Source organism: Triticum dicoccoides, chromosome 2A (assembly GCF_002162155.2).
Source record: "Triticum dicoccoides isolate Atlit2015 ecotype Zavitan chromosome 2A, WEW_v2.0, whole genome shotgun sequence".
Lineage (NCBI taxonomy): Eukaryota > Viridiplantae > Streptophyta > Magnoliopsida > Poales > Poaceae > Triticum > Triticum dicoccoides.
The window spans coordinates 732152126-732163566 of NC_041382.1; the positions used below are offsets into that span (position 1 = coordinate 732152126).

Below are 11441 nucleotides of genomic sequence, written 5' to 3' on the forward strand. Positions count from 1 at the left end.
GGATAATCCTCAGATCATGGATCCAATCTGCATCATTGCTACTAACATCTTTCAACTTAGTTTTTCTCTAGGAACATATCAAAAATAAAACAGAGGAGCTAAACGTGAGCTATTGATCTACAACATAGATATGCTAATACTACCAGGACTAAGTTCATGATAAATTAAAGTTCAATTAATCATATTACTTAAGAACTCCCACTTAGATAGACATCCCTATAATCATCTAAGTGATCACGTGATCTATATCAACTAAACCATGTCCGATCATCACGTGAGATGGAGCAGTTATCAATGGTGAACATCACTATGTTGATCATATCTACTATATGATTCATGCTCGACCTTCGGTCTCCAGTGTTCCGAGGCCATATCTGCATATGCTAGGCTCGTTAAGTTTAAGCCGAGTATTTTGTGTGTGCAAAACTAGCTTGCACCCATTGTATGCGAACATAGAGCTTATCACACCCGATCATCACCTAGTGTCTCGGCACGATGAACTTTGGCAACGGTGCATACTCAGGGAGAACACTTTTATCTTGAAATTTAGTGACAAATCATCTTATAATGCTACTGTCAAACAAAGCAAAATAAGATGCATAAAGGATAAACATCACATGCAATCAATATAAGTGATATGATATGGCCATCATCATCTTGTGCTTGTGATCTCCATCTCCGAAGCACCATCATGATCACCATTGTCACCGGCGCGACACCTTGATCTCCATCGTAGCATCGTTGTCGTCTCGCCAACTATTGCTTCTACGACTATCTCTACCGCTTAGTGATAAAGTAAAGCAATTACAGGGCGATTGCATTGCATACAATAAAGCGACAACCATATGGCTCCTACCAGTTGCCGATAACTCCGTTACAAAACATGATCATCTCATACAATAAATATAGCATCATGTCTTGACCATATCACATGACAACATGCCCTGCAAAAACAAGTTAGACGTCCTCTACTTTGTTGTTGCAAGTTTTACGTGGCTGCTACGGGCTGAGCAAGAACCGTTCTTACCTACGCATCAAAACCACAATGATAGTTCGTCAAGTTAGTGCTGTTTTAACCTTCTCAAGGACCGGGCGTGGCCACACTCGGTTCAACTAAAGTTGGAGAAACTAACACCCACAGCCACCTATGTGCAAAGCATGTCGATAGAACCAGTCTCGCGTAAGCGTAGGCGTAATGTCGGTCCGGGCCGCTTCATCCAACAATACCGCCGAACCAAAGTATGACATGTTGGTAAGCAGTATGACTTGTATCACCCACAACTCACTTGTGTTCTACTCGTGCATATAACATCTACGCATAAACCTGGCTCGGATGCCACTGTTGGGGAATGTAGTAATTTCAAAAAAAATCCTATGCACACGCAGAATCATGGTGATGCATAGCAACGAGAGGGGAGAGTATTGTCTACGTACCCTCATAGACTGTAAGCGGAAGCGTTTATCAACGCGGTTGATGTAGTCGTACACCTTCACGATCCGTCCCGATCAAGTACCGAACGTACGGCACCTCCGCGTTCAGCACACGTTCAACTCGATGACATCCTCGCCTTCTCGATCCAGCAAGAGGGGCGGAGTAGTAGATGAGTTGCGGCAGCACGACGGCGTGGTGACGGTGTTGGTGAAGAACAATCTCTGCAGGGCTTCGGCTAAGCACTACGAAAACTATTACAGAGGATAAACTAGAGGGGACGGAGTAGCCGACACACGACTTGGTGTTTCTTGATGTGTCTTGGGTGCTAGCCCTACCCCTCTATTTATATGTTGAGCCTTGGGGTCGAAACTTGGAGTAAAAGCCTCCACAAAGTCGGTTTCACCCGAAAGGCAAGAGTCCTTCTCGGACTCCAGGGCTAGGCGCCAGGGTTCCCGGCGTCTGGACCCAGACGCCAGGGACCCTGGCGTCTGGCCCCTGGACTCCGCAAAACTTCCTTTTGCGCTTTCCAAAAACCTTGTGGGCTTTCCCCTTTGGCCCATATAAAGTGTTCTCGTACCCAAACATTTCGCAAAACATCCGGAACCCCTTCCGGTGAATTCTGGAACCCTTCCGGTGACCAAACTATTATCCCATATATCAAACTTTATCTCCGGACTATTCCGGAGTTCCTCTTCATGTCCGTGATATTATCTGGAACTCTGAACAACATTCGGTTACCAACATACATAACTCATAAATACTATATCGTCAACGAACGTTAAGCGTGCGGACCCTACGGGTTCGAGCACTATGTAGACATGACCGAGACACTTCTCTGGTCAATAACCAATAGTGGAACCTGGATGTCCATATTGGCTCCTACATATTCTACGAAGATCTTTATCGGTTGAACCGCATAACAACAGACGTTGTTCCCTTTGTCATCGGCATGTTACTTGCCCGATATTCGATCATCGGTATCTCAATACCTAGTTTAATCTTGTTACCGGCAAGTCTCTTTACTCGTTCCGTAATACATCATCCCGCAACTAACTCATTAGTTACAATGCTTGCAAGGCTTATAGTGATGTGTATTACCGAGTGGGCCCAGAGATACCTCTTCGACGATCGGAGTGATAAATCCTAATCTCGAAATACGCCAACTCAACAAGTACCTTCGGAGACACCTGTAGAGCACCTTTATAATCACCCAGTTATGTTGTGACGTTTGGTAGCACACAAAGTGTTCCTCCGGTAAACGGGAGTTGCATAATCTCATAGTCATAGGAACATGTATAAGTCATGAAGAAAGCAATAGCAATATACTAAACGATCAAGTGCTAAGCTAACGGAATGGGTCAAGTCAATCACATCATTCTCCTAATGATGTGATCCCTTTAATCAAATGACAACTCATGTCTATGGTTAGGAAACTTAACCATCTTTGATTAACGAGCTAGTCAAGTAGAGGCATACTAGTGACACTATGTTTGTCTATGTATTCACACATGTATTATGTTTCCGGTTAATACAATTCTAGCATGAATAATAAACATTTATCATGAAATAAGGAAATAAATAATAACTTTATTATTGCCTCTAGGGCATACTTCCTTCAACCTCATCCCCCTACATGGCTCGCCAAATGTCGGTGTCTAGGAACCAGACATTGGGTTGTGTACGACAACCCTTTGTGAGTTCGGCCAGGGACTGAACACGCCTTCTCGCCCAGGTCATCTATGCCGGAGATGAAGGAGAGGGAAAGGGAGACACCGAAGTTTACCCAGGTTCAGGCCACCGTGATGGTGTAACACCCTACTCCCTCTCTTTGTTGATATATGAGTGTGTGTAACACCCTACTCCCTTTCTTCTATTTATAGGGCGAGGCTCCCTTCCCACGCCCCACCAGCGGGCGGATGCGTTCTTCCCTTTGTTGAGGGTGTAGAGAGGGGGACCCGTATTGCCCAAACAACCACCGGGCACGGTCCCTAGTCATCTGTCACGAGGAGCTACAGTGCCTTCCTGTAGCTCCACATCGAGTGGGAGAATCTATATAGGTCACTGTGGATGACCCCTCCCCACAATAAACCTCCATGCGGCTCAAAGTCAAAAGGGGGCCTATACCCCGTCTTGTTGCCACTACAGTCCCGCGCCATGCCGGTGGGACCCGCATGGAGGAGCCCTGGTCAGGTATTGTCTCTCCTCCTTCCCAGGCCTTAGGGGTCTTGATGGAGCCAAAGGATCCCCTCCCGGAAGGTCCTTTGATGCTACGGTCCTATTCGTTATCGTCATCCTATTCCTAGGCTAGACGACATGCTTGATGAATTGAGTGGCTCTACAATATTCTCCAAAGTTGATCTTCGTAGTGGATACCATCAAATTCGTATGAAATTGGGAGATGAATGGAAAATAACATTTAAAACTAAGTTTGGATTATATGAGTGGTTAGTCATGCCTTTTGGGTTAACTAATGCACCTAGTACTTTCATGAGGTTAATGAACGAAGTTTTACGTGCTTTCATTGGACGATTTGTGGTCGTCTATTTTGATGATATACTGATTTATAGTAAATCTTTGGAGGAACATTTGGAACATTTATGTGCTGTTTTTATTGCTCTATGTGATGCACGTTTGTTTGGTAACCTTGGAAAGTGCACCTTTTGCACCGACCGAGTATCTTTTCTTGGCTATGTTGTTACTCCACAGGGAATTGAAGTTGATAAAGCCAAGATTGAAGCTATTGAGAGTTGGCCGCAGCCCAAAACGGTCACACAAGTGAGAAGTTTCCTTGGTCTCGCTGGTTTCTATAGGCGTTTTGTGAGAGATTTCAGCACCATTGCTGCACCTCTCAACGAGCTTACAAAGAAGGATGTGCCTTTTGTTTGGGGTACCGCACAGGAAGAAGCTTTCACGGTATTGAAAGATAAGTTGACACATGCTCCTTTACTCCAACTTCCTGATTTTAATAAGACTTTTGAGCTTGAATGTGATGCTAGTGGAATTGTATTAGGAGATGTGTTATTACAAGATGGCAAACTTGTTGCATACTTTTCTGAAAAATTGAGTGGGCCTAGTCTGAACTATTCTACTTATGATAGAGAATTATATGCTCTTGTTCGGACCTTAGAAACATGGCAACATTATTTATGGCCCAAGGAATTTGTTATACATTCTGATCATGAATCTTTGAAACACATTAAAAGTCAAGCAAAACTGAACCGTAGACATGCTAAATGGGTTGAATTCATTGAGACTTTCCCTTTTGTCATTAAACACAAAAAGGGTAAAGAAAATGTTATTGCTGATGCTTTGTCTCGTCGTTATACTATGCTTTCACAACTTGACTTTAAAATATTTGGTTTGGAGATCATCAAAGATCAATATATGCATGATGCTGAATTTAAAGATGTATTGCAGAATTGTAAGGAAGCGAGAACTTGGAACAAGTTCGTTCTTAATGATGGATTTGTGTTTCGTGCTAACAAGCTATGCATTCCAGCTAGCTCTGTTCGTCTTTTGTTGTTGCAGGAGGCGCATGGAGGAGGATTAATGGGACACTTTGGCGTCAAGAAGACGGAGGATATACTTTCTACACATTTCTTTTCGCCAGATGAGACGGGATGTTGAGCGTTTTGTTGCTCACTGCACTACATGTCAAAAAGCTAAGTCACGACTCAATCCTCATGGTTTATATATGCCTTTGCCTGTATCTAGTGTTCTTTGGGAGGATATATCTATGGACTTTGTTTTAAGTTTACCTCGAACAAAGAAGGGGAGGGATAGCATATTTGTTGTCATGGATAGGTTCTCGAAAATGGCACACTTTATACCATGTCATAAAAGCGATGATGCTGTTAATGTTGCTAATTTGATCTTTCGTGAAATTATTCGCTTGCATGGTGTGCCAAATACTATTGTTTCAGATCGTGATACTAAATTTCTTAGCCACTTTTGGAGATGTTTATGGGCTAAGTTGGGGACTAAACTACTTTTTAGTACTACTTGTCACCCCCAAACTGATGGATAAACTGAAGTAGTCAATAGAACATTGTCTACTATGCTTAGGGCTGTTTTGAAGAATAATAAGAAAATGTGGGAAGAATGCTTGCCTCATATTGAATTTTCTTATAATCGTTCATTGCATTCTACTACTAAGATGTGCCGTTTTGAAATTGTGTATGGTTTCCTACCTCGTGCACCTATTGATTTGTTGCCTCTTCCATCTTCGGAGAAGGTTAATTTTGATGCTAAAGAACGTGCTGAATTGATTTTATAAATGCATGTGTTAACTAAGGAAAACATTGAGCGTATGAATGCTAAATATAAACTTACTGGAGATAAGGGTAGAAAACATGTTGTGTTTGCACCTGGAGATCTTGTTTGGTTACATTTGCGCAAGGATAGATTTCCTAATTTGCGCAAATCAAAGCTAATGCCACGTGATGATGGTCCTTTTAAGGTGTTAGAGAAAATAAACGATAATGCATATAAACTTGAGCTACCTGCAGATTTTGGGGTTAGTCCCACTTTTAGCATTGCAAATTTGAAGCCTTATTTGGATGAGGAAGATGAGCTTTCGTCGAGGACGACTTCATTTCAAGAAGGGGAGGATGATGAGGACATCAATGCCATTGTTACACCCACAGCCCCTGCTGCTATACATACTGGACCAATTACTAGAGCTCGCGCACGCCAATTGAATTATCAGGTACTTTCATTTCTTGGTAACGATTCTAATGCTCATGAGAATATGATGCTGCCTAAATTGGATACATTTGTTTTGCTTACAAATGAAAGGCCTAGCTTGGACAAGAAAGATGAACCTTGGAGCAAATTCAAGCATGGAGATGAGGGCATGCGCAAGGGGATAAAGAACGGAGTTACAAGTGATGATTTTAGGACTTTGAAGCCACCATAAGGAGTGCCTGAAGCCTTGGACGAAATATATAAGATGTCACTTCATAAATTTCGTCCAGAGCCTATTCTAGGTGCTGCGTCACCTTATTATTGGGCCAGGCCCATGTATTTTCGAAATACTTAAGTATAGGCTGTTTTTAGAGTCCGTATGTGTGGGGAAACAAGAGTTAGAGTTGGTTTCGGACCCCTTCTCCAAGGGCCACGAAATTCCCCCTCTCTCTTCCATATATACAGCCCTTAGGGCATCGTTTAGACTTTAGGTTTTGTTTAGACTAAAAGTTCGCCATAGCTGCAACTTCGCGTCCTTCGTTTGTGTCCAATGACCAGATCAAGACGTCACAGAACCCCACCTTCATTAATAAAGCTTTCCTCTTTTATTCGCAATATTCAGATTGCAATCTCAGTTTCTTGCTTGTTCTTCGTTTGCTCGCAGGAAATAGACCCTCGTGGTCAGGTTGATTGTGCTCCGGCGTGGTCAATAACCCTTGGAAGTTGGTTTAGCGATTGCTAAGGCGCGACGTCTTCGCACGTTCCTAGTCGGATCGTCAAAGTCGACTCCCATGGAAAACGATATCTATCTCATCGAAACATCGGGACACCTTTGCCTCTATCAAGTGGTTCGTCTCCCCTGGGAACCCCCCTTTCCAGTGGGCCGACAAGGCATGGCACCGATATTTGTTAACGAGATTCACCGAACTCGGCTACATCCCCGGGGCATGACTACATGCACTCCTCCTCATGACACTGTCACAATACTGCACACCGGCCACCCGGGTGCTGACACACCGCCGGCTCCCTCTTTCGCGTTTGTGCTATTATGTTGGCATAAGTTACATCATGTGTCTACCCTTTCATTATATAAGAGGCCTAGGATACAAGTGTCCAATTAGAACACGACTTCATATCCTATGTAAACACAATACAACTCATAGTTCAACTGTAGCCTATGTGGTACATTATATTCGACACAGTTCCAACAACAACTGCAACATAAAGTGGAATGCCAAGAATGCTGCCTTCTCCGACGACGGCCATGGCCTGACCATGTCCCTAAAGAGCAACTCCCTCCGGCTGCTTGCTGCAGACGAAGCAGCAGTTCATCTACGACAGCGTCTCCACCCGCGTCAAGCTCATCCTGGGAAACTCAGTCACAGTGAACTCTTTCTAACATAGAGATCAAAATTCCTTCTTATTGAATGGATGAATTCATTAGGGATGCGCATGTTGCAGAAATATTCCTTGAACTCGACATTTAATTAAGTATACACACCATCCAGTTTCCCATCTTAGCTCATTTATGTTTCATTCCATCGTCTATGTCTCACCGACGAGTGTGCAATATTGTATGCACCCAATCAAAAGTAAAGAGCTCAATTGTGCTGACAAAGACTCGTCCAAGAAACAATCAATTGATGTGATAATTGAACAAGCCGGCAACAAGCACTTGTTGACAGAAAGCCATGATAGTATGTTTTACCATCAGGAAAATAAAACATGACAGTAAAATACCAATAGCCAAAAGCCCCAGGAACCCGGCGCCACGTACGTTAGTGTATTTCCCCTTTGAGATGGAACAACCGACAAGATAATAAAACATTACGGTAGAAACCTTAAGGAAAAAGGTAAACCTTATGCTGGCAACCTCTAAGAGAAATGTAACCCCCGAGAATGTACTACTCACTAGACAAACAGAAAACCTGACGGTGTACACTGTCAGGAAATGTCAATAAGGTTCCTTGCGGATGTTACCTTTAGGGAAATAAGAAACCAAAAATTACGGTTTTTATTATAAAGATTATTCTCAGTATTGTATGGTACATTTTACTCTCAAATCACAACTAAATCACTACATCCAATACTCCATGAAATTCATTTCCATATGCATTCATCAATGCACAAGTAGACCAGTTAAAATACAAGTTCATCATAACAAAAGATATCACTGATGCTAATATCAAAGGCATCACCAAAATTCATCACATTTGCTAGAAATTCTTTCGTTACGGCAACATACTCCAAAAGGATTGAATTTGCTGCCACGAGACATAACCATACATGTCATTTAGGTAGACACACCTTTCTCGTTGTCTTGATTGGCATGGTTACCACACCTGCCAACATGGATATTTTCCCAACCATCATTGACAATACCACTCGGACTAGCCACATGAGAAGAACTAGTCTTAGGCTACAACATAATTAGGAAAAACATTAACTTTCAGTTTTTTAACATAACAAAAAATTCATAATTGCGAGTAACCAAACAAAAAAAATCAATATGTGGCAATAATATTCATTAATTATAGACATACAAAATAACTATGTCGTCATGCGAACACACTAGAAGTAACAATTAATTTCCAAACACATCACATAAACAAATATGCAATTAGCTATCTCTCCAAGTACTAGCTAATCCTAAAAATAAAATGGCACAATTGTAAAATGCTTAGACTATCGAATGCGGTTGACCGTTTAGAATGTCTCCAAGGTTGTACCGTAGCAGGCGGTTCCCTAAACAAAACTACTTACAATGCTTTACATTTCGGTGCGCTCCATCTAATGAGAATACTCTCATTCGAAATGGTTTTGCAATTCAGAACCGCCTCCCATTCTTATTTAGGGTTGGCATTTTAATTATTGTTTGCAGCCAGCCCTGCAATTAAAATTCCTAAATAACACTTTCACACACACATTCTCATTCACCACAAAAAACCATTGCATCTCATAATACATTCATATATGTTCAATATGTCAAAGCGACATATACTAAAGTTTTGTAGACTTCACATCCAACATATGAAACACGGTTCTAAAATCCAAAGATTTATATTCCCCTTGTCGTAGTCTACCTATCTTGCCTTTTCATTTCTTCTTTTCGGTCGAGTAGTCTACTCATCTTAACTTTTCACGTTGTCTTTTCGGACCAATCACCGCCCGATATCTTCTTTGCCGGAAAACCGCCTCTTGACTAGATTTAAGGACAGCCTCAACTAGTTATTAGAGACGGTTTTGCTACTTTAATCGCATGCATGAGTTTCACGAGGATGATTAACTGCCTCGGTTAGGCTATTAGAGGTGGCTGAAATGTTTTGGGTGAAAACCGCTTCCCTACGTGGAACGCCTCTGATGCCCATTTATGTACTACTAGTGTCTTTCCCTTTTTGGCTCACAGTTGGCGCACTCCCTCATCTCATTTCATCGACAGGTGTGCAGTTTGGCATGCAACCAAGCGGAAGTACGAAACACCGTTGTGCTGAGCACTAACTATGTCGTCAAATCTAGACGCTCTCAATGCAAGCAATCCATATGATAATTGAACAAACCGACAACAAGCACTAGGTAGCTGCAACCTGAAGAGAGAATAATAAGACATGCATGGCGCAAACTAACCCAGCTTACATACTACACTACGTGCGCAGCAGACACTTTTGCATTTGACTGAAAATAATGAGCACAGATCCGCAACGCAGAGAGGATTATATAAAGCCCTTGTGCACCTCTGCATTTTCATCAAGTCTTCTTGACATACACTTCCTACACCACCAAAAGCTAAGCTAGTGCCAACTACGAAGTAGGAGAAGATGGAGAGCTCAAGGAGGGCCCTCCTCCTGGTGGCGATGGCGGCGACGGTCATCGGCCTCGCGAGTGCCAGTTTCCGTGACAACTGTGACATCAAGTGGAACCCCGAGAACGCGGCCTTCTCCGACGACGGCCACGGCCTGACCATGTCCCTAAAGAGCAACTCCTCCGGCTGCTTGCTGCAGACGAAGAAGCAGTTCATCTACGGCAGCGTCTCCACCCTCATCAAGCTCGTCCCGGGGAACTCCGCCGGCACCGTCACCACATACTACGTACGTATCCTATTCCTATAGTATACTTATTACCAATGAGCTTGTACTGCGATACTGACCGTATGTGCACCATTTCATTGATTGTAAATCACCAGACATCGTCCGTGGGGGCCGACCATGACGAGATCGACTTCGAGTTCCTGGGGAACGAGACCGGGCAGCCCTACACGCTGCACACCAACGTGTTCGCCGACGGCGTGGGCAAGAAGGAGATGCAGTTCATGCCCTGGTTCGACCCCACCGCCGACTTCCATGCCTACACCATCTCCTGGACGCCCTGCATGATCGTCTGGTACGTCGACGACGTCCCCATCCGGGTGTTCCGCAACTACCGGGACAAGGGCATTGCGTACCCGATCAAGCGTCCCATGTTCGGCTACTCCAGCATCTGGTCGGCGGAGGACTGGGCCACGCAGGGCGGCCGCGTCAAGGCCGACTGGTCCAAGGCACCCTTCGTCGCCGGCTACCGCGACATGGTCCTCGACGTCTGCCCCTGCGACGGAGCTGACTCCTGCGTCTACGGCTGCGCCGGGGCGTTCAGCCACGGCGGGCGGCAGCAGAACTGTGCTGGCCTCACCGACCAGCAGCGGGCCAAGATGCAGGAGGTGCAGAAGTCTCACAGGATCTACGACTACTGCGTGGACTACAGGGACAACAAGAAGCCCGGCCCCGAGTGCAGCCTGCCGCAGTACTGATCGACCCATGCATATCCAGCTGCAGTCTGATCGTGGTCGTGGCACGCACCAAGCGGCAATGGTTGGCCGGCCGATCTATCTACCACGTCGCATACACGACCCATTGATTCCATTGGGACTTCATTTATTTATTTATTTATTTATTTTTGACACAGATATTTTTGTTTTCTCAAGATTTTTCATTCTTGTTGCTCCGCAGATTTTTTTCCCACTCCAAATTTTGTTCAATGCTTACCCGATTAAGTAATCATGATCGATCTTTTTTGAGTGGATCACATAAGGCATGATTGGTTGCATGCACGAACCAACGAGCCAGGCCCACTTAAGAATCAGGTAAGGCCCTTCACTATGTAGGCCAAAAGTGGTGCCAAATACACTTTGGTTCATTTGGCACCGATGCCCTCCATTGCCCAGCCGGTGCCATACTATTTTTTCAGGGAACCGGAGCAAGTTGGTGCACCGATGCCCACTTCTAGCATTGCAATAAAATATGTTAAACTGTGAAGGATCAACGGGATGAGAGAGAGAGGAGGACTAGAGAAC

General features: G+C 44.0%; 1 protein-coding gene across 1 annotated transcript; it reads left to right on the plus strand.

Moving 5' to 3' along the window:
• Positions 1-9906: 9906 nt before the first annotated feature.
• On the plus strand, positions 9907-11158 carry LOC119352132 (probable xyloglucan endotransglucosylase/hydrolase protein 12). The gene is made up of 2 exons (XM_037618859.1): positions 9907-10203; positions 10299-11158. The coding sequence occupies exons 1-2, from the start codon at positions 9934-9936 to the stop codon at positions 10896-10898; spliced, it is 870 nt and encodes a 289-aa protein (XP_037474756.1). The 5' UTR covers positions 9907-9933; the 3' UTR covers positions 10899-11158.
• The last annotated feature ends 283 nt before the right edge of the window (positions 11159-11441 follow it).

Coding starts and splice junctions, on each gene's coding strand:
- LOC119352132 (XM_037618859.1), top strand. CDS start 9,934: ATGGAGAGCTCAAGGAGGGCCCTCCTCCTGGTGGCGATGGCGGCGACG. Junction 10,204..10,298: donor GCACCGTCACCACATACTAC/GTACGTATCCTA, acceptor GTAAATCACCAG/ACATCGTCCGTGGGGGCCGA.